This window comes from Pteronotus mesoamericanus, unplaced genomic scaffold (genome assembly GCF_021234165.1).
Source record: "Pteronotus mesoamericanus isolate MK-2021 breed Mesoamerican mustached bat unplaced genomic scaffold, CSHL_Meso_final contig_20, whole genome shotgun sequence".
In the NCBI taxonomy this organism is placed as follows: domain Eukaryota; kingdom Metazoa; phylum Chordata; class Mammalia; order Chiroptera; family Mormoopidae; genus Pteronotus; species Pteronotus mesoamericanus.
This window is the reverse complement of record NW_026555085.1, coordinates 95,828,307-95,854,234: the sequence shown is the minus strand read 5'-3', so window position 1 is coordinate 95,854,234 and position 25,928 is coordinate 95,828,307. Positions and strand designations below refer to the sequence as shown.

The 25,928-nt window shown below is 39.6% G+C and overlaps 1 protein-coding gene across 5 annotated transcripts in view; it reads left to right on the top strand.

Moving 5' to 3' along the window:
* Positions 1–25,928, top strand: part of SYNE1 (spectrin repeat containing nuclear envelope protein 1) — a 414,665-nt gene that overhangs the window by 279,277 nt on the left and 109,460 nt on the right. For 4 of the 5 annotated variants that reach the window (XM_054570129.1, XM_054570128.1, XM_054570127.1 and 1 more), the window contains 9 exons: positions 3,952–4,086; positions 4,996–5,105; positions 9,658–9,814; positions 12,911–13,042; positions 13,252–13,407; positions 13,543–13,752; positions 18,147–18,248; positions 23,557–23,676; positions 25,414–25,614. In XM_054570129.1, the coding sequence (XP_054426104.1) occupies positions 3,952–4,086; positions 4,996–5,105; positions 9,658–9,814; positions 12,911–13,042; positions 13,252–13,407; positions 13,543–13,752; positions 18,147–18,248; positions 23,557–23,676; positions 25,414–25,614 (1,323 nt within the window). The remainder of the gene's footprint in view (positions 1–3,951; positions 4,087–4,995; positions 5,106–9,657; positions 9,815–12,910; positions 13,043–13,251; positions 13,408–13,542; positions 13,753–18,146; positions 18,249–23,556; positions 23,677–25,413; positions 25,615–25,928) is intronic. The other variant, XM_054570132.1, reaches the window with a different exon arrangement.

Sequence of the window (25,928 nt, the reverse complement as noted above, 5' to 3'; positions counted from 1 at the left end):
CGAAGGCTGCCCTTGAGACTTGAGACTTGAGACTGGTGGGGCTGGGCTGGCTGTGCTGACAGCCTCCTGTGCTGCTCACACCTGCCAAGTCCTGCCCACGGCCACATAGGTTCTTCAGATTGAAGACTCCTGCCTGCAATTGTAAGCTTTCCTGAGGCTACTGATGGGTAAACTGAGAATACCGGGAAATGTGGTTCTGTTTCACTGCGTTGAAATTAGTCGTTGTTCATTTTTAATATACTTATACATTTCACCACCTTTCATCTCCTGAGTCTCCAGTATGTAAAGTTTTGTTGGTTTATGTTTTTAACATAATTATACCTTTTTGATGATAGTATTTCCCCAGGGACAGGGCTGAAAGGAGTGCTGTGTGTATTATTAGCGCCATGAGAAGGGTCCTCTCCCTTCATGTGGAAAATTCAGAACTGATCTGAAATTAACTAAGGGTTGTTGGGGGAAAATCTTCCATTGAATGTAGATATTAGTAAAGTTGTGCCCTTCAGCTGGGACTTGCATGAGTCAGAAGAGCTGGAATAGCTTCCTGACTCGAGAGGGGCCGTCAGCACGTCATTTCTCAGAGCTACTTATCTGTAAGGTGCCCCAACTGTAAAGGCCATCCTTTTAAACTAATTGGATTTCTGTTTGTATCCACGAATAACCAACTTCTTTAGCACCCTGCCCGCCGTAGGTTTCTTCTCTTTATGAAGGGACACAAGACTGACTGACATGTAATAATTTCTCTTGAATTACATGTTATCTTTTCTTTGCAAGACGTTCAGGTCATTTCACACATTATTATCTATCCAGGGAGATATATATATATCTATCTATATACATATATAGATAGATAGATAGATATAGATAGATAGATATATATAGATATATATATATAATGCTTTATATATGTTTATATAATGATTTATATATAAGTACTTATATTTATATAATGCCTTATATTTATATAATGCTATAAATAAATAAATAAATAAACATACTTTATAAAGAAATGTTGTATTTAACATTTAGCGTTCTCCAATCCTCCTTAATCTTCCAAGGACTGTTCCTAGCAAAAGAGATTACTGTCCTGGTGTTTCCAAAATAAACAGCCATGTAGCTCCATCCAAGGAGGATCCTGGAGACAAAAGTCACTTCTGATTCCCCAGCTAGGAAAGAAAACTTATCAAACCTTAGAGAAAGTAATTGCTATTATTTTATTCCGCCTGTTAGTGTCTTCTCGTCCCAAAGGGAAAAGGAATGAAATCTGAATGAAATTCTTAATCCATATCCCCCACCTCCCGCTTTTTCTTTTTCTTCTTGTGGTCTAAGTGTTATGTTTCAAGTGACTAAATCAATCAGAGAAAAACTCACTAACTGAAAAACCAACCTAACCACCTAGAAAATACACACTAGGCATTTGCTTCTGATGTTGCATAATGTCTTTTTCTCTAAAGCTGTGAATATAGTTCGCCTACTATGACTTGCCTTTCTAGACCCTAAGTCTTAGAATCTGAATGTGTGTATGTGCATGTAAAGTGGCTAAGCCGTCCTTAAGACCTAACATTGCAATTGTCCTTTTTTCTAAGCACTTGCTCGGTGTGAGAAATTTAAGGGAAAAGCTCTTAGCCAGACAGTAGTAACCTATGTAGAAGGATGAGGTGGTGACCTGAGAAGTTACCACATGAGTCTTCAGCTCTGAAAACAAACCTTTTCAAGGACAAGGCAGAGAGTGGCTGGATCCCACCACATGAGAGTCAGCAGGTCATGGCCGTGAGTGACCACTGTTTCACCCGCTGCAGTGGCTCTGATCAGGGACAACTCTGAACTTGATGCACCGACTTCTTTGGGATCATTCTCTACAGGTCCTTGGTGACCTGCTGCATCATTCCTGCCGGAAGGTCCAGGATCTCTCAGAGCTTATTCTGGGTAGGCAGTGCATCTCAGATGGAGAGAACCTGTTTCATGTGGAAATTTATGGGCGTCAGTACCAGAAGAGTATTCATCCACTCCACGCCTCCCACCTTCAGGAAAATCACTATTTTCTTGTGAGGGGCTTTCCTAGAGGAGTGGGGAATATTCTGAACTTGGTGTCCCTAATTGCCCATTGTGAGGGTCTTGCAAAATGCCAATAGCATATTTTAGACCAATGGTACCCACATTGTTCTATCTACGTCACGCTCTCTTGCTGGGATGCTGGATCATCTTAAAGGAAAAGAGGGACCTGTGAGTTACGTGGCTCAGAATCTGGGAGAAGATTACGTGTAATATTCCCTGTAGGTTCCACCATTTCCTGCTTTCAGTTGGCTTCAAGCACCGATACCAACTTTGAAAACTTTATTAGCTCAACATTATCTCAAACATTTTACAATTTATTCCTGGGATTTAATGAATAGAAGGATAAACAGATCCCATCTGTTTTCCTGTAATAGTGTCTACATAAGAAATACCTGAACCTGTAGAGAGTTTTTCTAAGAGTTTATTTGAGCCAAACTGATGGCATATACGAGGGAGCAAGATCTTAAATGCTCTGGAGAATAACCCCTTTGCAGTTTATTTTATGCGTTTGAAATTAAGGAGCAAATGTAAGGAAGATTATATGGAGGTGGAAAAAAACAAGGCGGGGATTGGGTTACAGAATAGTTAAGAAGATTACCTGCTCTTCTGAGGGTGGCACGGATTATTCCAAAGGTATGTCAACCTGAATGCACAGAAACTACGGACAGGGTGCCCAAGGTAAAGATATGCCTGGGGCATAACCTCCCACCCTGAGCGACCTACTTAGGCATTTATGATCAGAACCCCCACAATAGTTAGTGAAAAATTCTGAAAATAAGAAGATCGGGGCCTTGGAGGTCACTCAGGCAGGCAAGCAGCATGAGCTGGAGGGACTCAGTCCCGCTCTGGGATCAGATTTGGGCGAGAAGCAAAGACAGGCACAGCAGCTCCAGAACAAGGCAGCAGGGCCACCGCTCTCTGAAAATAACCTACCAAACATCCCCTGCCCCGCCGCCTTCCACCTTCCCAGTGCTTTAGCCACACTTGGTCCTTCACCTATACTGCTGTCTCGGAGAGGCCAACTTTCTTTCTTCCAAGGTCTTCCCTCCAGCTGGGCCCTAGGCCCGGAGGGCCCTTCCCCTGGATCTTTGCCATCATTCAGTGCTCAGTGCCCCTGTTCCCTCTGAGCAGCCTCAGGAACACTTCCTCTTCACTTTCTATCCCGTTTTCTAGTTTCCTGTTTTTGGAGGGCTTACCTCACCTTTTCTGGTTTGTTTATTATTTATCTCCCTAGCAGCGCCCCTGCCTGGCTCCTTCTTGCCAAAATATCCCCAGTGCCTAGAACAGTGACTGACACACAGTGGGTACTTAATAAGTACTTAGTGAGTAAGCTATATTCAAGCCGTGTACTCTATCCTTTGACATAGACACCTACATGAGTAGAAAATCTCTCATTCAGGACTAATTCCATTCTGGTAAGCAGTATTCCAGGGCCTTTGAAATCCCATTAGAATATCAAGCAGGAAGGATAAATTCCTGCCAGATAATAATTACCTTTGCCTTTTTCCTTTATCGAAGCCAGCGGTGGCAGCAGATGGCGGTGGGATCTGGTTCTGATGGCATTAGTGGAGAAATGAGATCTAGAGTTACTGTGTTCTTGTGGAAAGCATTCTAGAATAATATCTGGTGACCACATCAGTCAGCTGAAAGGCCCGGCCTCTAAATAGGCAGTTTTCTCCTCGAATATGTCTGAGTATAATCATCTATTTATTATTCTCCCTCTGCAAATGCCATGAATTTGATGCATTTTGTGTTACCATTTTTTTAAAAAAAATACGGTTTCACATCCAAATGGAACTGCTTTGGTATTAAACCAGCCACATGAAAGTAGTTGCAACTTCGCTTTGGTTAGGGTTTTCCTGTGGGTTGCATGACTCTTGATTTCTGCCTCCTGAAAAGCAGGGAACAGCACAGCAGAAGGAGGAGAGCGACGGAGACCTAGCTGCCACCCAGAGGCCCGGAGTCCAGGAATGGCTGGCCCAAGCTCGCTCCACATGGGCCCACCAGCGACAGAGCAGCCTCCAGCAGCAAAAAGTAAAGCATTCCCTACCTCTCTCCAGCCTGCAGGCCTGCCAAGCGAACCCTTGACAGAAATGTCACTTGTGTACTAAAGACAGATGCACCTTTGTCTTCCTGTTGGACAGACTTGGCTAGATGTTTCAACGTACTTACTTGTGACCACTGGGATGCTTAGTCTATTATTCTTTAACAAAAGCTTTGAAAATAGTGTAACAATGAAAATCCGCCTTATCAAGATTATCTGCTCCATTTTCAGACTTGCCCCAGTTTCAGACTATTTTGTGTAAGAAAAACCTCAGGAAGGCCTCTGAGAACTGGTGAAAGTCTCAGTTACATGTTTGTTTGTTTTTTAAAGAAATGCAATTTAGTTTTACTTTTGAGTAGTTTCCATCACAAAATAGGATTGCCAGTTATTGCCTAGTTGGGGGGAAAATGAGCTTTGATCAATAAAAATGATTTCTCATTGATACCTTAACTTTATGTATTGGGCATGTTAAAATTTTTGTTTTTTTCAAAGAGCAAAGGCATTAATCATAAAATATGAAAAAGTGTTGTTCAAGAAAGTGGGGAATTAAAGAGCAGCTGCTCCCAAGGCTCCACCCCAGCGGCTCAAACACAGTATTAATTTGGAAAAATGAAAGTGCACTTTGTGCCACTTGAGGGCACCATTGCCCCGCAAAATTTTCGATTCCCATGGATTTCTCCCACACCCACCCAAGATTTTTCAGATATCTTTTATCAAAGCCATGAAAGCTATACTTTGGAAAGATTTTTGAGCCTCGCCCTAAACCATACTTTTTATGCAATGTGCGAAAGTAAAACTTACTATAAGAGCCCTCCGAGGATTTTGTAGACCCTGCACCACGACTGTGGACGATGTTCACAGAGTAACAGAGATGCGTGTTTGTCGTCTCCCTTGAGCAGGAGCTGGAACAGGAGCTGGCAGAGCAGAAGAGCCTCCTCCGGTCGGTGGCCAGCCGAGGAGAAGAGATCCTGACCCAGCACTCAGCTGCGGGGGCCGCTGGCGCTGCCGGGTATGTTGGGACACGCTTCCTCCTCTGGGCACTGTCTCCCTAACATCTGAGGAAATGTAAGCCTCCCGACCAAACTTTTCTTTTAAACATCTGCAAAATTGTAATCATTTTGTTTTCTCTTTATGATATTCAGGGTCTGGCACAATTAACACTCCTTTTTTATTATAACATCATAAGCATGTGATTCTGCAACATAATAATACCACACTCAATCATACCATATGGCACTTTAGATGAAATGTTCAAATTAAAATTATAAATTATTACACCTGTGACATTACCTTACCAACCACACTCAAGCAGGCCTTACCTCTTCTGGACTCTGTGTAATTTACTTGTGTTTTGAGTGTTTTATTGCACAGCATGGGTACAGCTAGTGATTATGTTGGCAAACTTATGTGCCTTCTTTCCAGTATGCTCAGCATATCTGCCCAGAGAAGATATTTATGGAGTTCATTTTTTAAAAATCAAATAGCAAATGCATTATGAAAATAGAACCATGATGATTCTATCTGAATCTCTAACTGCAAAATTATTCCCTGTAAGAACTGATCTTCCCTCAACATCATTCTGAAAAATAAATGTATGTGCCTACTAAATATCTTGATTGTTCTTGAAGACCTATTTTTATAATTTCTACATGCAAAGTCACTGAGCTTTGAGTCCTGTGGTAGAGTGGAAACTGAAAGTCTCATATGCAGAAGAGTAAAGAGTTAAAAGAAATGTTAAGGAAGTTGGACAGTTTTCAAGTTGAAGATTTGAGTTCAAGGGTTAGGAGGAAGAGGAGTGGCCGCAAAAGGAAGGATCCCCATATTTTGAGTCAGGCTGGGTTTTATTCTAGTTCAACAGCTGTCACCATGAAAAAGTAACTCATACTCTGGCTGGTGTGGCTCAGTGGATTGAGTGCCAGCCTGCGAACCAAAGGGTCGCTGATTCAGTCCCCAGTCAGGGCACATGCCTGGGTTGCAGGCCAGGTCCCCAGTAGAGGGTGCATGAAAGGCAACCACACATCGATGTTTCCCTTTCTGTCTCTCTCCCTTCCCTGCTCTCTAAAAATAAAAAAAATAAAAATAAAAAAAGACAAAGCAACTCAGCTCTGAGCCCTGGTTTGCTCATCTGTGGTATTAGAATAATAAGTGATTACCTTCATCACAGGATTGTGAAAGTTGTGAATGTCAACTGAGAGGATATGTAGGAAAACTATTTTTAATATCCTAAGCATTGAAAAGAAGTTTTAGTGAAACCTGTGCTCTTGTGTTACTACAGGTTGCCATAGAGTACTGTGGTGTCCTTTGGCAGCCACAATATGGTAAATAGCTTTAACCACATTGACTTCATTTTTCTCAGTTCTGAGCATTTATTTGGAGAAAATAACGTAAAGGAGAAAATACATATTATGAAGATGATTTTTGAAATATTATTTATAATCAAATAATTGAAAAGGCAGAAATTCCCACTAATATAGAAAAGCTTAAGGAAAATTTTATGCATATATAATCTTAAAAGTTATAATAATATCAGAAAAGATGTGATACTAAGCAAAATAAGATATAAATTGAATGTATAGTACATGTGTAGGTAAGACCCTCTCTAGTATGTAGTTTATCAAAACTAACTGGAGAGGGATAATATGAAGATTTTTTCTTTTCTTTCTTTTTTTTTTTTCCAGTTTAATTAGTGCTGACATAATGTTGTTGATATATAACATCAGTGTTGAGTAGATACATGTATATGTATATAACTATATACATAGGGCGAAAGTAGGTTTACAGTTTTTCAGATGGACAATAATACAATAATTAATAAATAAATAATAATACAAGGATAAACTCTTTCACATACTCGCAACTATAATCCTACTTTGGCCTTACCCTATTTGTATGTATTTAAGAATTTCAAGGGTAAAATAACAAAAGCAAAACTAAAATGTAATTACAATAGACATTATGACAAAATGTATAGAAAATAGGAAGGATTTTTAAACAAAAACAAGGCAAAAATATTAATAGTTAATAAATATCTATTAAAAATAAGAATGACTAATATTATGGCATCTATAGTCAGAATTCCATTAAAATGACCCTACAACTAAAAATTGTGTTAAAATGTAAAGGGGTTTAAAAAAAACCTAAGTGGGCATCATGCTTAAAAATAATGAGAAGGTTATAAATATGTGTTTCTGTATAAATACCAAAGGAAAAACACTGTTTCTTCCAATGATGACTCTCAAGCCGAGACTTGCTTTCGCTTTGCATTTTATATTCTTTTTCTAATTCTTCTAAACTCTATTTTTCCAGAGTGCTTACCCACGCATCGCCTCCTCATTGCACAGTCACAGGAAGAACAGTAGAAATCTTGCCATGATTTTTGTTTGTTTGTTTGTTTCCTTGGCCTTTTGCTTTGGAATTGAACCAGATAAAAGGCAAACAACTATAAATTGCTCTTCCAAGTATAAAAAATATTTTAAAGAGAAAGTTGCTGTGCAGTACTGACTTTCTATACAAGATTCACTTCCAAGACTGCTTATAAATTACTTAATTTTTATACAAATGTCTTAGAAAAGTCACCTTTAAATCTAGTTGATTATAATATAGTTCAGCTATGCCTTTCAAGCCATTGGACATATCCATTGATAGGTTAAAAGAAAAACATTATATTAAGTCTCTAACTTATTAGCTGATTTTTTAAGTGTCAATTGTGAATTGGTTTATGTAAGAAAACCCCTATGGGAGTTTATGTAAGAAATCCCTATGGGAGGGGGCATGCCTTGCTTCATGGGCACAAACGTGATATATAAAAAATAAGTCCTATGTGATGTATAGGATGGTTGATGGAGGGGTTCTTACGTGCTTGCTAAGGAAACTAGACTGGAAATTAATTGATACAAATATCAAAAACAAAGGAGAATATTTTCCTTGAGAAATAAAAGGCTACGTTCTAATTTAAGACTGATTTGCTGATGATATTTTATATGTGTCAGTGATTAAATATAAGAATGTAGATATTCAATATCTCTTGGTTTTAAACTAAATTATTATGCAAACATAAATACATTGAAAAGTGGTGAACTACAGTCCACTATCACAAAAGACAACACGATAAAAATTTAATTTTATAAACACTTTAAAATTTGTTATTTAAAAAGATTTTTACAAAAATACAGAGTAAAGTTCAGAGACTAATATAACAAATGAAATTGGAAAGAAGTATCAATTTTATGTTGGTATTTTTTCACTCAATATTACTTTTTTAGATCGATCCATGTTGATACATATAGATCAAGTTCTTCCATTTTAACTGCTTAACAATATTTTATATTAGGATCATAATTCATTTGCTCATTTTTGAATTGATGGGCACTCATATTGCTGCCATTTCTTTTGTTGTTGTTGCTGGTATTATTGAACTTAAACTTCTTTTCTGTTTCTAACTGCACAGGCAGGTTAGATTCTCTAAGTTATATCCTAGAAATAGAATTCCTCTTTCATAGACTTATAAGTATTTTTTTTTAAGCCTTAACTTAAACAAATTTACTTAAGAAAAGTAGTCAATTATTATTCTGAGAAGAATTGGCTTTGGGATACTGTACAGTCTTACCCTGCCAATGAACTTGTTATTTTTTTTTTCCACTTCAGCAAAAGTTTTTGTCAAAATAATAACTAATGCCTATATGACTTTCAGATATCATAGTGCTAGTTAGGACTTCAAAATTCCTGCTAAATTAGGATCCGTTGGAACTTCTGTCCCCCAAATTCATACCATTACCGTTGTCATTATCACTGGGCCCCATTTATTGAGTGGTTGTTATTTGCCAGGTAGGGTTATGGGCATTATGTGTATCTTCTCTCACTTTACTTCCCATAATTCTGCAAGATAGATAATATCTTTATTTTAAAGATGATAAAATGGCGACTCAGAGATGTGAAGCAAATTCCTAAAAGTCACAAATCTAATTTGCTCGAGCAGGGATTTATTTGTTTTTATTCTTTTTTTCAATCACAGTTGACATTCAGCACTACATTATTTTCTGGTGCACAGCATGTTGAGCAGGGATGTAAACACTCAGCTCTGTCTCGCCCTGAGAGCCACAGTCATTCTCAGGCGCCCATGGCTGCCCCTCCTTAAGGGTGGGATGCGGGTGCCTTCCTTCCATGTCCTGGAACCTGGTCTACGGACTCAGGGTAAAAACTCTCAGAGACTAAGTCACATTGTTATGGTTTAGAATTAACATGTGGTCTATTTGTCAAAGGATACAAGTCCATATACTTTCTGATCCCAAAAGATAACAATTATTTTTATCTTTTATACAGAGCTATTTGTGATATATTTTTAAATTATCATTGTGCTCATGGTTCCATTATCATATATTTGTTTTATGGTTAATCTCAACTTTTTTGTTTTAATTTATATTTTTTAAAGTGTGAGCTAATGACTAAAATAATTTGGTTCTAATTTTAGGGGCCATATCTAGTGCACATGATAAGGTACCTAGAACTAATCTATTCACCTTTTTGCACACATTGTAAACTTAGATTATTTATTCTTCTACTAGTGAGAAACCTGATGTGTCATCCCAGGAGCTGGGGGTGGAAGGGGAGAAGTCACCTCCTGAAGACCAGATGAGAATGAAATGGGAAAGTCTACATCAAGAATTCAGTACCAAGCAGAAGCTACTGCAGAATGCTCTGGAACAGGAACAAGAGCAAGTGGTATCAAACATTCTGCTTGTATATATTAACTATTATAAGAGATGTACAGCTTTGCTGAGACAATATAACTGTGCCATAATATATATTTTCATTATCAATCCCAAAAGAAGACAGGAAACAACTTACTCTTCCTTCCTTTTTACATTGTTTCCCCTAATAATTATATATTTAATTATATAGTGGTGAAAATTTGATTTCTAGATACTATTTTACTCAGAGATAATTATCTGATTACGCTTTAGCATAAACCATTAAAGTGTAAATGTTCCGTCTTTTTTCACCCCTTTGAAAATTAGGGGAGTAATCCAAGGATATATACATCTAGGACAAAAGAAATTCCAAAAATCTGGAACTCTGTTGTCAATTTATCTATTTTCATGGCTGCTTCTAGTACTTAATAGTTGCAGAAGATCTTACTGAGGCACTATTGTGTCCTCATTGGCCCTGAAAGGAAGGGGAAGCCAGTGGCCAGCAAGGATTCTTCCTGTGACCCATGTGCAGACTGGTTTGCAAGATGGGTAGGTACTGTGTGATGTTGGACTTGGTTCCACCAAGCAAGCCAAACCCAGTGGAATTGGATATAGCAACAAAAGGTTCCAGGTAAATAGCTGTGAGTTCTCTCTGAGCCCAAGCCAAAGAGTCAGAGGAACTGAGGCCTTGAGACTGGAACCTAGACAAGTGCGTGATGCTGACCACGGCTGTGGCCATGCAGGCTTGGAAGCTGGGAAGTAGCTCTGGGTCCGGGGCTAACACTGCTCCTCCAGGTCTTTCCACAACAGTTGTGTCCGCCGAGGAAATTCTGGGACTTGACTTAGGATCTGAGGAAGCTGCTGTTCTCATTGCTCTGGCCAGGACTAGCTTAGGGGCCGGGAGAGGCCGAACCCAAGAGTGAAAGGTGTAAGGTCAGTCAATAAGGCAAGTGCATCCGAGGAGGGAGGGAGGGAAACGCAGGAGCTGACCAGACAGGCACCAAAAAGCAGATGCAACTCACCAGGATTGCCTGAAAGAGGGCGGCCTAGAGGTCCGAAGGTTTCCCCCTCTATTGGGAGCCTTGCCTGAGTCGCTCCAGAGCCGTTAATTTCTAGCTCATTTTACAAAACCCATGCTTTCTCACTGATCTCCTCTGGCCAGGAACCTTTATTGTTTCTCACACTGTCCACAGGTAGAGTCCCAACATTGGCTGCGGGATATAAAGCCCTCCGTCCCGGCCAGCAGTTGTGCCAGATCATACTTTGCTGGACAAAGGATGCCTTGTACCTTTCACATGGGCTCCTACCTGTGTTTGAATTAGGCCTTTCTCACACGCCTATTCAAACGTTCCTCAGACTCATAGCTTGAATTCTTGATTTCTCATGCAGATCCCAGGGACTTGCCTGCTCCTCATCTTCATGTGGTAGCGGTTCCCCATTTTTTTTTTTTTTTTTTTTTTTTTTTACTATAAGGGGTATTTATAATCCTAAACCAGGGACTGCAGTCCTTCTGACTATCTTAAGTCAGATAAACCCAGGATGCTTCTAGAAACTTTTTATGCTCTTCATTCATTAAATGCCCAAGCCCTAGATTCCACCTGTTGTCCATTCACCTTACAGCACCTGGGTGACTCATCCAGGACTGCAGCCCTCCTGGGCCTCTGCCCATTACCTGCCCTTGGCTTGGAGAGCTACTCTTTCTCAGTGAGGCCATGCCCGGGCCCCAGCATCCACCCCGTGAGCTCACTGAGAAACCCTGTTCTGCTGCCACCGACATCCCCACGTGATGCTTGGACTATTGAAGTTCAAGTGCATGTTCATCTCTCACTTCCCTGGGGAATGAGAAATGGAAAGCATGGGATGTTATTTTATGATATTTTTGCAGTTCGTTGAGTGCGTTCTTTCAGGAATCTCTGGTCATTTGTACAAAGTGCCTCCCAGGCTTTGGAGTGAAGAGGTGAGAAAAGGAAGGCAAGAAGCGGTTTGCTGTGAGTTTCCAAGAAGAAAGAGAATGATCATTTCATGAGCATATTTGTGTTCTAGGTGTTAACATTTCTAACAGTGCTGTGGGGAGGTTGACATTATCTCTACTACGTTGATCTGTAAACTAAGGCTTGAACTGATTAGACAATTTCTCAGGGTCCTGTGACTAAGAAGAGGCAGATCTGGGAGGGAGACAGAAGTCTGTCCAACTCCCAGTTCTTCCTCATTCCAACAATCTGACAACAGTATATACTGGGTCTACCTACTGCCCTCAAGTGTAATTACAGGCACTTTTTGGGGGGGAGAGGGATGAGGGATTAAAGTTCACGAGGTAAAAAGGCAACCATCTCAGAGCAATTTTCTCTGTGCATGTCCATGCAGAACACCCTGCATAGTTCCTGCTCCTAGGAACCTGTAACCAAACCAAGGACATATTTTATACATTCCTAAAAAAAATAAGCAACCATGGAAAGCTCTGTAAGCAGGAATTGAAAAGAAAGTTAAAAAAGAAAAAAGAAGAAGTAGGGGAAAGCCACTATAGTACGCGTACTGCAGATGTGGGATTTAAAGTTATGGATTTCAAAGAGATGCTGGGTGTGGTGGGCATTTCAGCTACAGTGGGGAATAAGCCTGCCACATGAGAGGAAACTGAGTTGTCAGCCTGAAAAAGAAGGTAACAATGAGATGTTCTTACAAAGTATAGAAAACTGAGTTTGGCCGGGAACAACATTAACGATTTTGAGTGCTTGTTTGCTGCATCAGGGGAGACATTCCATATGCCTGAAAGAGTGAGTGGAGGTAAGGGAATGGTGAAAGCCAAAGAGTCTGTCCAGACCCGGTGTTTAGAATGGATTATTTCATCATGGGCAGTGCTACAGCCAAGAAAACACATGAGCAGAAGGCTATAAGATTTCAGGCATTTTCCCCACCCCTTTCTTTTTAAAGTCCATCAGTAGAAACATTGCTATTGCTGGAACTGGTCACCATGTTGAGTGGACGTGGTGTGTCATAGAGGTCCTAACTCTCTAGGACAGGTTTTCACTAGGACAGTTGTCCAGCATCTGCTTTCATGCGTGCACTTCTAAGTGAGGAACCTGGACGCAGTGCATATGCTCTCAAATAAGCTGCCCCTGTTTTTCTGCAGCTTTACAGAAAGCCAAATCGGCTCCTGTCTGGTGTGCCGCTGTACAAGGCAGATGGGCAGACCCAAGACAAATCTGCGGTGACGTCTTTGCTGGATGGGTTGAACCAGGCCTTTGAGGAGGTTTCATCCCAGGTAGGGCTGCACTCATGCTTTGCTCCTGGATCTTGATCTTGGTCTTCATGAAGTCATTCCACCCCTGGGCATGAACCATTGTGACCCAACCCTAATGAATAGCCCTGAAAGGCAAAGCCACTAGACCCTAAAGTCTCATCCTGGTATTTTCCTTTGATTTCTCAAAACACTGTAATTAATTCATTCTTCCCCCTCTTTTTTTTTTCCAGGGTGGAGGGACAAAGAAGCAGAACATTCACTTGGAACAGAAGTTATATGATGGGGTCTCAGCTACCTCTACTTGGTTGGATGATGTTGAACAACGTTTATTTGTTGCCACAGCCCTTATTCCAGAGGAAACAGAAACTTGCCTCTTCACCCAAGAGGTAAGTGTGGCAGCTTGTGTCTGTAAGTGTATATGACTTTACAAAGCACTTGACTTTCTATGATGTAAAGACTTGATTTGTATATAGATTCCTGGATCTAAACATTGGAATGGCCTTCTCTTTTTTCAACCATAGGCTCTTGCCAAAGATATTAAGGAGATGTCTGAAGAAATGGATAAGAACAAGAACTTGTTTTCCCAAGCATTTCCAGAGAATGGTGATAACCGTGATGTTATTGAAGACACTTTGGGATGTCTTTTGGGGAGGTTATCCTTGTTAGACTCAGTAGTAAATCAACGATGTAATCAGATGAAGGAAAGACTTCAGCAAATACTAAATTTCCAGGTAAGGCATTATCAAGAAATGTTTGTCCATTCCCCAGCAATATTCAATCACAAAGGATGAGAACTATTTGTTTTTCAAACATACAATGCAGATCAAGAACATTACCAAAAAACTAGGATATTGAACTCCAGGACTGGAATACTAATTGTTTTATGCTCCTAGAAATGGAGGTTGAGAAAACCAGCCAACCACACTAACAGCTGAATGGGGCTTTAAACTTAACCAATAAAAGTCATATTTTTGGCACATTATAATTATAATTTCCAGTTGATAATAGTGGAGTTTAAAACATATAACCAAAGAAATATGCAGGAAGGGCTGTAATAAACAATGAACCCTGGACTCCAATATCCAGGCCCATTGAAATTAACTATGGCCTAATTCGTTCCACCTGTGTTAAAATATATTGCATTACTTCCCAGTCCTAACTCCTCACACTGCCTTTTAGCTACAGGCTAGAGTTCTGTTGCCAACTGAATAATTGTGTGCTTATGAAACTTTTCCTATGACTATAAATTTCAGCAAATGCAAAAGTTGCTGGTAAATTTTTAGTGTTGATTTTCATTCTTAATAAAAAAAGTACCCTTTGGGAATACTTAAGTTTTAACTGGATTTTATTTTTAACAAATATAGAAGTTTTATAAAATGGATACCTGTGATTAGGGCCAAGAATTTAGTGTAAAAATTTTGATTTCCAAAAAGAAAAAATACTATAATATGCTAAATAAATGTAGCACTAGCCAAGAAACAAGGAATTTTCTAGGTATATATCTAGGAGAAATTATCGCTGCCTTCAAGTAGTTTAAAATTCTTACAACTACAAAATAATCACAAATATTTATGTATCATTGTTTTATTCACAAAATATTTTCACTATTTTTGCCTTTTCACTATACTATTATCTTTAATTTTTACAACTTCCCTATTAGCTAAGCATTGTTCTAATATTCATTTTGCAAAGTCAAAAGAGCAAAAATTAAAAACAGAATCTCCAAAGCCACCTCTCCTGGGTCCAAATTCTGGCTTTATCACCTGCTGCTGTATAACCTTAGCTGCTTTCCTGTGTCCACAACTATTAAATCACACCCATACTAATTGCCTTACAGTGTTTCATGGGGATAAAGTGATTTAAAATATGTTAAGAACTTTGAACAGTGTCTGAAACCTAGTAGTCAGGAAGTTTTGTTTTTGTTGTTGATATTAACAGTTATGTTTATTATAACAGGTTTGGATCTGAAACCTATGGAAAGGTTAAATTACTTCTTCAGGGTTATTCAGCCATTGAGAATGCAAGCCAGGATTTGACTCAAAGAATAGTTTTATATTTTGTATCGTTCAGCTGATAGAAGGGGAGATGGAGAATTGTAGACCTATTCAAGATATATCTTTGAAGGCAGAACCACCCGGAGAGTAGTGGCTGATGATTTGGACATGGGAATGAGAAAAAGGGAGGCATCTGAGGCATTCTGAGGACTCTGACTTGAGGAGGACATTGGCTGACAGGATAGCAGTGCCATTGGCCAATGGGCAAGACTGAATTGCTGATGCTTCTATTGGCTGGGCAAGGATACAGGGTGGAATTAATACATCAGGTAAACAGTCACGGTAGACATTTGAGTGTGCAAGTCTGTGACTGGAGGAATGACCTGTAGCATTTGTGTGTGGTATGTTGTCTACCACATAGAAAGGAATGAGCAATTCCCTTGGAGTCAAGAAAAGCTGGGGTTGATTACTTGGGTATTTTGTTTTGCATGCAAAACATACATGTATACACGGTATACCTAAAATCAGCAAACTGTTGTGCAATTCATGGAGACTTCTTTCACTACTCTAAAATTTACCTTCCATGAAATGATGTACTGAGTTTTCATCGCATTCTAGTCTATCAGTTGTGAACGAGGTGGATTAAAAGTGCAAATGTGTTTATCACTTGGGGGCATATTTCCATTTCCAAGTTGCCTTTAATATGCTAGTGTCTTTGGTGTGTTAAAACTTTTATTGGTAAGTAGAGTCATTGAGAGTAAAATGTGAACCAGGCCATGAATACTCTGGAACTTATTTTGTGCAGAGGACTGAGAGAACAGCACTTCATCGTGACATTTTCTTTAAGTCATGTTCTCTCTTTTTCTTTTGCCAACAAGTTTCTACTTGTTGGTGGCCAGCTCACAAACAAAAACTGATACTCTAAAAGCTTGTGTTCCAATTTAATTGAAAGAGTGCCAATGCTCATGCAATTGAAGGGCAAGTCACAAACCATTTCATTGTACTCCACACCGAGCACATGGTGGGCTGTCAGGCTCAGCAGTTACTGGAGCAGCATGCCTCCTTCACTTAGCGTTGACGCTTTGAGCGTCAGCTCTTGCCAGACTGCTAGCAGTATCCTGTACCCAGAAGACAATCTGGAGGAGTGCGTAGGTCTTCTATAGATACATATACCAACATGGAATCACGAGTTATTTATCTATCCACTCTTCTGTTTTTAGCGAATGTTTACCTATAGACTCCAACCCCAAATAAATTTCCTGAACATTTTTAGAGTTAGTATTTAAGTTATTTAGAAAACAAAATAGGAATTTATTATTAAGTGAGGGAGGCAGCACAAATGATTTTAAAACTTGAAACTTTCTGTGGGCCTATTTTTGCAAACAGCTAGGATCCTGCTTCTTTATCTGTTGCAAGTAATTCCAGTGACTGGAAGAAAAAAATTGTAATGCTGTTACATGTGTAATACAAAGATACGTTAATTATCCTGCTCTATAACAGCATAGTGATAAGAAATGTTTAAAGCCTTCAGATTTTCATTCTTAAGAAATTATCAACATCAATATGGTTATCAGCACCTCAAAGTCATCTTGACTAGTCTCTTCTGGTATGGTGGCTTTTAGAAATGTGAACTCTGTTTCCTATTGCTTTGAATAGAGCATAATTAATATAGAAAATATGCTATTAAAATGTAAAGAATATATATACACAGTCTTTATTTCTAACCCGTGTTATGTTATTTATATGTTACTCATTTAGAGTAACTTAATTAATCGTCTAAATACAAGAAGATAATAGAGACTTTATTTCTTTTGCATCTGCTCAAGTGAATGGAAAACATCTTTTCCTATGCACACAAACAGATAAATGTGTCCTGGTTCCAGTGGCCCACGTGGTCTCACCCTGTGCACAGTTGGATAATACAAACATTATCACATCTCATAAATAAAACCCTTGTTTCTGGCCCCATTTTTCCAATGACGCTATTACGTTTTCCTATTTAGTCTGCAAGGAGGCATGCAGATTAGTTTGCGTTTTAATTAGTGATGGTTATTGCCTCTTAGGATCATGTGTTGTTGTTGTTGTTTTTAATGCCCCTGTGCTTTAATTCCCCAATGCTTTAAAAAAAATTACTACACAGTCCACTCACTCTTTTGCTTTTTAGCCTGGAATTTTGTGTGATGGTGCTCCCACACAGCCTTAAAATGTTTTTCCTTGGTGTGAGTATCCTTTTCCTGCTGAGACAGAATTTTTGCATCTCAGTGCTCTGCATTTGCATCTGGTTTGCGCCCCTCACCCCCGCCCCACCCCGCTCCATGAAGAGGATGATGATCAAGTTTCATCCTGTGATGGAGACCAGTCCTTCATACTCATTTGCTGGCCAATAAGAAATAGATATTTTGCGGGAGGGAGCGGGGCGATGGAATCAAACATTTTGTCATTCAAATTTTGTTCAAATTGAGTCCCAAAATTCTGATAGTTAACTCATTTTTGTACAAATCTAACTCAATAGAAATATATTTGGGCTTTTAAGTAAGTAACGTTTATGAACAAAAGACTTTGCTAAGGCCTTTTGGTGTTTTCTCTTAATATGTCTGGTCATGGTGGAAATAGTTATTTTCCAAACATCTGGATGACTTTTATAAGCTTGCGTAAATTTTTTGAAAATGAGGAAAAGCAATAAGTGAGGGAGAGAGGGAAGAAGAAGAAAGAGGAAAAGAGGAATCATATTATTCTTAATCTTATTTTTTCCCCAAATTTGGGTAACATCAATAGGCTGTTTTACTAGATAGAAGTCATTAGTGGACTATTTCTGCTGGAATGTTTAAATATGCACATTTATTTCAGACATAACAAGATTAGAGTGACCAGTATTGCTTTTTTATTTGTATACTTTATCTCTATTTATATTGTGTTGGAGATAGTTTGTGAACAAATTCTTCAAAAGTCACCTTTAGCACTTGGATAAACTGTTACCAGTTTCTTTTATCTTCCCATAGATCAGTATTGTTTTTTTCTGGACATAAAATTTCTACACCTGTGTATTATTTCTAAGAATGCATGTCAAATTTATAACCATTTTGAATTCTCTGGTGCACATGCTATGTCTTTCTATTCCTTCCCCTCCCTAGAATGATCTGAAGGTGCTGTTTACAACTCTCACTGACAATAAATACATCATTCTGCAGAAACTGGCAAACGTGTTTGAACAGCCCGTGGCGGAGCAAATAGAGGTATTTACAGTTGCCTTTTTCCAGAAGAGCAAATGCAGAGAGCAGATCAGATTTACTATAAAATGTCAACTACTCTGTGAAAGATTACTGGCTTACTATGGTGTTTTGTTTGTCACGTGTTTTGTTTTCAAGAGCCGGATTTGAATGGCTGGCCAGGTTACGCCGACTCTCTCACATACAGGTGCCCTGAACTAGGAAATATGAACTAGGAAAAGATGTCAGTGACAGACGCTGACCTGAAGAAGTTTGCCCCCATCAGTGAGATTAGACATGAATGTCAGTGACCCACACAGGAAGTCAAAGTGTCCTGGTGGCGGTCCAGAGAAGCACTAGGGACGTTCGAAAGAGGGTTGGATTGCCTCCAGCAGAGCAAAGGTCAGGGAAGAGTCTGTTAAGGGAAATTTGAACTGGAATTAGAAGTTTGGACACACATTGACCAGGAGGGGAGGTAGCCATGTAAAGATGACAGCAAGAACAAAGGCATGCACGTTAGACAGTGCAGAGCTCTTCCGGAGAAAAGCAGGGAATCCTTTTTAGCTGAACGTACAATGAACAAATGTGACTGAGGGACAAAAACCTGGATGAGAAAATTTGAGGCAACTTGGAGGGCCTCTTGCATCTCAGAGAATCTGGACTTTATTCTACAAATCCCTGGTGTTTAAACTTGATTGATCTCACACCTCATTAGCTAAAACAAACAAGCACATATGACAAATATATAAATATTTACTTATTTATAAATTATAAGCAGGCACTTTGTTATGAAGCACGCAAAGGAACAAAAATAAAAGTTGAAAATGATGTCAGTGACAGACGCTGACCTGAAGAAGTTTGCCCCCATCAGTGAGATTAGATCTCACTGATAAATCAAAGGTGCAGCGTTTTGTCCTCCTGGATTACCTTGCACACTCTGGATACCTGCGCTCACCTCGGAGGGCACGGCAGGGGCCAGTGGCTGGGGGTGCCGGAGGGTGGGAGTGGGTCTCAGCACCAGATCCTGCTCTGGTCGGTCGGCCCAACAGCGGTAGAGTCAGGATGCAGGATGCGTCACGACGCTTCACACAGCGGACCCAGAAAGAAGGAGTGTGAACTCAGACCGGGGTAAGGGCCGTGGGAGCAGGGACGAGAGGAGAAGAGGAGAAGAGGAGAAAGGGGAAGGATGCCGCACAGTATCTCCTGTTTCATCAGCTAAGTAATTACGAAAAATGGGTGTGGCAACAACATTTTATAACCTCATTTCAGTAGACCTCTGTGGATAGACTATAGACAATAACCCGAAATATTTCTTCATGTGGGGCTGGCCACAAAGTCTGTTAAGTTTTTTTCTATAAAATAAACAACACATTTTTCATTTTCACCAGTAACTTGATTGATTTGGACATTTTTAAGTGCGTCGTCTCTCTCCTGCTATTGGCTTCTAGTGGGTGGAGGCCGGGGGTGCTGCTAAACACCCTCCAAGACGTGAGACAGCCCCACAGCAAAGAATTATTTGGAAAAAATGTCAATAGTATCAAGAAACTTCGCAAACCACTTTTGACACTTTCGGTCAGTCACAGCCCTTTCTCTATCCAGGGCACAAATCTTTTTTTCCATTTCAGTTGCGTTTTTACCTTTCTTGAAATAATAAAGTATAATATGTGGAAAATGTCCTGTATTTTCCTCCATCTTCAATATTAAAATGACTGCAAAAAAATTCAACAATCTTGATAACTTTTTTTTAATGCACGCTGATAACACAGCTGTCACAATACAGTCCAACAAAATGGTTTCGAGTGAAGTTAAAGACAACTACTACGGCCATCCTAGGGAAAAAACTAAACCAACTTCTACTTGGCCAGCCCAATAGAAAGAAATATCTGTATCCATCCGTCTGTCTGTCTGACTACCTACTTGGGATAGATCACCTAAAATAGTTTGCAAAATTATTTGTATACTTCTCTTGACTATAATTTTGCCTGCTTTCACAGGAGATCCTTTATTTCCCCAAATAAAAAAACAGTTTTTCTATATTATATCTAGTCCTTGAAAGGACCTATTTTTAATTGTAATATTCTTTTCTTTTTAGCTTGTAATGTACCTGATTCCACAAAAGATTTGAGCAGCCATAGAGATGCTGTGCCTTGAATTTCTAATGTGAGATGTAGGATGTGCATGATCACAAGTTACATTGTTACTAATTACTGACCAATGTAACTAAATGCCACAGATAAAAGTAAATAATTAGATTTTTTTTTTTTAATAAATGAGAAGCCGCTAAAAAAATGTGCTCATTCTCTCCCTACCCGCCTTGGGTTAACAAGGGAACAGTAGCAGAAGGCATGGGGGTGGCTCCTCTGCGTACATTCTCACTTTGAGTGGCGCCGTTCTGATCCTCCCCAAAAACCTGTTGCAGAGGTGTCTTCTGGGATCTTCTTTTACTACCATTCTGAGAATTTCCTTCACTTCTCCCTCGACTGGATCTTCCTTTTCTGAGTCTTACGTCGTTATTGTATTGCTTCCTTGTTTTGTGAGTGCATATCCCTACTAAGAAAGGGCAGGTGCTAGATATATTTTCCAACATTTTGCATGTCTGAAAATGTTCTGATTCTGTGCTCCCAACTGATTGGCAGCTTGGCTCTTTATAGAGTTCTTGGTTGGAAGTCCATTTTTTATTGAGTTCTGAGGCTTTTGTTCCATGGTTTTTCCAGATCCCGGTGTTAGTTCTAGGAATCTGAATATCATTCTAATCCCTCAAGGTCCCCAGTGTTCTGAAATTTTGCAAAGACATGCTTGCGAAGGGTCCATTTTGTCCACCGGGCTGCAAGCACAATGGGCCTTCTGATTTGGCTACTCTCCTTTTTCTACTCTCAAAAATTTTTTTTCTAATGATTGATTTAATATTTTTATACCTCCATTTTATCTGTCTCTGTTTCTGGAACTTTCTTCTTCCTCTTCCTCTTCTGCCTCTCCATCTCCTTCTCCTTCTCCTCCTTCTTCTTCTTCCTTCCTCCTTCTTCTTCTTCCTTCTTCCTTCTTCTTCCTTTTTCTCCTTATGCCATCCTCGCCTAAGGATACATTTGTTGGTTTTAGAGAGGGGAAGAAAGATAAAGAAACATCTATTTGCTGTCTCCCCTACTTGCCCCACCAGGGACGGAGCCCACAACCTAGGCATGTGCCCTCACTGGGAATCAAACCTGCAACCTTTCCGTGTATGGATGATACTCCAACCAACTGAGCCACACTATCTAGGGCTGGGTCTCCTTTTAGGCAGATGTTGGATATTCTGGTTCCATCTTCTAATTTCCTTGTTAAGAGGCATTTCTCTCCATTTTTTTGCTCTATTTTATGGACGACTTCCTCAATTTCAAATTCAGACTTTTCTACTGAGTTTGCATTGCTGCTCTCATGTGTTTAATTTCCCCAGAGCTCATTTTGGTTTTCTAAGTGATCCTTTTTTTTAATAGTATCCTGTTCTTTTTTTTAATAAGTGCATTATTTTTTGTAATCTCTCTGAGTGTATTTTTTTGTTGTTGTTGAAGTTTTATTTTTCCTGTATAATTTATTTCCCTCCAGGTTACTTTAGGTTGTTTGCTTATTCTGGGTTGCTGTCTTTCATGTTGGAGGCTTTTCTCAGGAAATCCGTTGCTGTCTGTTCAATGTAGGGTGGGGGCCTAACAGCTAAATGGCAACCTGGTGGATGGGTAAGGCTCGACCTTGTTGAGAGTTACTGAAGGGTGATCTGTGTGGCCTGTTTATTGGAGAACCTTCATGTCACATTTTTAGGTCTTCCTACGGGTCTTTTCATATGTTTTCCCCTGTCTTAACTGGGAGTAAAGGTCTGGCTGGCACACTCTAGAAGACATAGGGGCTCCCCTTTGAGCATTCAGTGGGCGTTTGCTTTATCCCTCTGTTTTCACTCGACTACTCAAGCCCACTGCTGTGTCTGGTGCCCCTCAGCCCAAAGACTGTGTTTTAGCTTCTTCAGAAAATAAATGCTTCATCTTTCCCCAGGGAAGGAAGGGGCAGTGTGGACAGAGGAAAGGGACATGGGGATTTAGTTTCCCTTTAAACAGCTTCTCACCACCCTCCTTACTTAGCACCTGGGTGACTTCCCCAAAGTGCCGAAGGCTCCGGTCGCTGCAACTGTGGTGGTGAGGATCCCCACTGGTTAGCATTTCAGCTTTCGGAGATTTCTGAAGTCAATTATCACATACCCTTCTGACTTCCAGCTTTCAAAACTTTGTTGGTATTGTCCTCTTTCTTTTTGCCTTGTTCTTGTAGATTTATGGGGGAAGACACACCAAAAGCCAACCAATCAAAGTATTTGCTGCGGTAGTAATGGGACTTCAGAAAAGAAAATGGGACACATGGGTTTTTTTCCTACCATCTGGAGTTCATATTCTTTTCCTTCTTCAAGGGCAACTGAGGTTTCATTTCTTCCGAAAGCCTATTGGCTCTGCTCCAGGATTCTCTGGGACCCCCTCTTCTGAGGTGCCTGAGCATGGATGGCTTGGGTCAAGTTTAGTACACAGCTGTTTGGTTGTCCTCTGTTTCCTCTGGCTTCCCAAGCAGACTGTGAGCTCCTTGAAGGCCAGGACACACTCCTTTGTGCTTCTACAGACCTTACTCTGGGAAGGCAAGGCTCAGCACTGGCAGCCACTGTACTATTTACTGACTGCTTGGTTTTCTGCTTCACAAAAGCTTTCTCTATTCATGCTGTCATATATTTTCTTCTTTTAAAAAAAATATTATTGATTTCAGAGAAAAAGGAAGGGGTGGAGAGAGAGGAAGAGAGAGAGATAACCTTCAATTTGTTGTTTCACCTATTTATGCATTCATTGGTTGATTCTTGAATGTGCCCTGACCAGGGATTGAACCTGCAATCTTGTCATATTGAGATGGCACTCTAACCAACTGAGCTATCCGGCCAAGGCCTACATGTTTCTTGCTTCACCAAATCTCCAAAGATGCTCAAAACTGCATTTCAGGAAACTACAATGTGATCCCCTAGACAATCTCAGGCAGACACCTTTTACTAGTCCCTACCTCATGCTTCTTTTTAAGTGTTGCTACTCATGAATTTCTTTCTTTATTTGAAGAAGCTCCTACCTACTTACCTTTAAGATAGCTGAACTGTAGTATAATAAAGGGCCTTCTCCCCTTTTCCATATCACAGATGACCACGGTTTTTCTGATGTATTACAACGAGTTTTGTTGGATGGATTGTTTTATGGGGACAGGAGAGGAATAAATAAGGAGATATGGTAGTCACACTTTCCATGAGAAATCATCTGTGGAAGCTTTGATGAAATATCACAAATTTTCCTAGGCAATACAGCAAGCTGAAGATGGGCTAAAGGAGTTGGACGCAGGAATCGCTGAATTGAAAAAGCGCGGTGACAAGTTGCAGGTTGAGCAGCCCTCTCTGCAAGAGCTCTCCAAACTCCAGGTACAATTTCCTACCAGCATTCAATGATGTATCCTAACTATAAGTCAAGAAAAGATTATTTTCTCTCTTTTATTTTTCCCCTATAAAATTCATATAATTTAAGTTCTCATATTTCCTCCAAGTAACTCTTAGAAAAGTTTTCTGATATTTTTACCATATTTAATACAATAAATTCTCATGCTTCTCATGCTTCTAAGTTGTATTCTCATGCTTCTAAGGTTCTTTTTTTTTCTGACATTTAAAATTATTCTCATGCTTCTAATGTTCTTTTTTTTTCTGACATTTTAAATTATTCCAGTGGCTAAGCATTGTGGTATGGTTTCATTGTATTATATTATTTTCTGCTCTAGAAAATGTAATAATTATCAGTCCAACCTAGAAAAGTTTTTAAAAAAGGGATACCTACTCCGTACTATAATGTATTCCCAAAAACTTTTAAAGAAAATGTACTCAAACTAACGTTTTTTAAAAAGGGGTTTTTATCAGTTGTTCTAAACTATGGTTATCTTTCATGTATGTTTCAATGGAAGAGAGACACTGTTTGAATTTAGAACAAAAAGGAAATGAAATGAGAAGATAGCTTAAATCTCAACAGCCTTCCTGGCACCCTTCAGGAAGAGAGGGTTACCTCGCCTTCCCAGATCAGACACTTTCGCAGGGATCTGGTATCAGGGTTGGGGGGAGCTGCTGGGGTATTAGACAAGTGATGTTTAGCCTTTGATAAGCAACATAGTTAAGTTGTATTAAGGAGAAAACTGTGTATAGTGACACACACGTATTCTCTGCACACCTTATTAGAGGCTGTTGAGGAATTACTAGTATGAATCTAGTGAAGGGTCACAAGTTCTGCCTTTTGAGAAAATGAAATAGCTCTCATGTTTGAAAGAGCATTTTTATTTCAAGTGTCCCATTCCTCTAATATTTCACAATGTCATGAACCCACTGCCCCCACTCTGTCCTTTTTAGACAGTTTTCCAACAGTGCTAAATGTCAGGTGTAAGAGTCAAACGTCACAGCCGTAAATAGGCATTAACGTTGAACTTTTCCACATTGATCACTTTTGGCCTGCTAAATCTTTATATGATACATTAATCAGATCCATATGGCTCAAATAAATTTCGTGTTGGGTGTATCATCATCTTCTAAAATGTCTTTCCAGTTAAAATATTTATTTACTACACTACATTTGGCAAAAACATTGTCTTTTCAAGTCTTCAAGTCTTTCAGCTCACATTCAACTCCTCTGTTTCTCAAGCTCTTTATTTGAAGAAGAGTCCAAATCTGATTATTATTTAGCAGATGAAATGTTAAAGATACTATACTCAATTACTCTAAAGTTGTATGTATGTTGAGAACATTATAAAAATCAGAATTATACATTCTGTGACATGTTCCTCAGCCCCATGAACGGATTTTTAATATTTTAACCCCATAAATCTCCACAAACAATTAGAATCCCTAAAAGACAGTGGTCAGATCTACCTCATGTGTTTTTTTCTAGGCAACTTTTTGCATATCCTTTGGAATGTTAAAAACAATGGGCTTACCTTTTTTGAAAGAAGTTTTTGAAGTGAGGATTCTAAGGCAGGCAGGCAGGCAGATACCCTGTACACAGAGCATCGCCCCAGGCAGGCACCTGGAGGAGCGTCCTTGCGTCATGAGCTTGGTAGGTAATGTATTTTCAAAGAGGAGCCAAAACATGACTTGAGAGTGACTAATGCTCTCTCTGTGTCTAAGGACATGTACGACGAACTGATGATGACCATCGGCTCTCGGCGGAGTGGACTGAACCAGAATCTTGCACTCAAGAGTCAGTACGAAAGGGCCCTGCAAGATCTGGCTGACCTGCTGGAAACTGGACAAGAGAAGATGGCGGGCGACCAGAAAATGATCGTGTCTTCCAAAGAGGAAATCCAACAGCTACTTGACAAACATAAGGTGGGGGTGCTGGGAGAGAGACGTGGGGAGAGAGTGTACTTGTGAAAGCATAGTCTCATTTTCTGATATATGTTTACTAAAACCCAGTATTTTCAATCGTTTAGGATTTCTGACACATGCCAGTTAATCTTTAAAGTGGTCAACAAATGTAGACTCAAACCTACTAGCATTTAGTAGCACAGAACAGTTATAGAGGATATGTTCTATAATTTTGTAAGTAAAAAGAATATCAACCTTAGCAGTGATTTTAATTGTCACTTCCTCACTAGCATCTGCCAGGCTTTCTCTCTTCATAAACTGCCATCAGTGGGAAG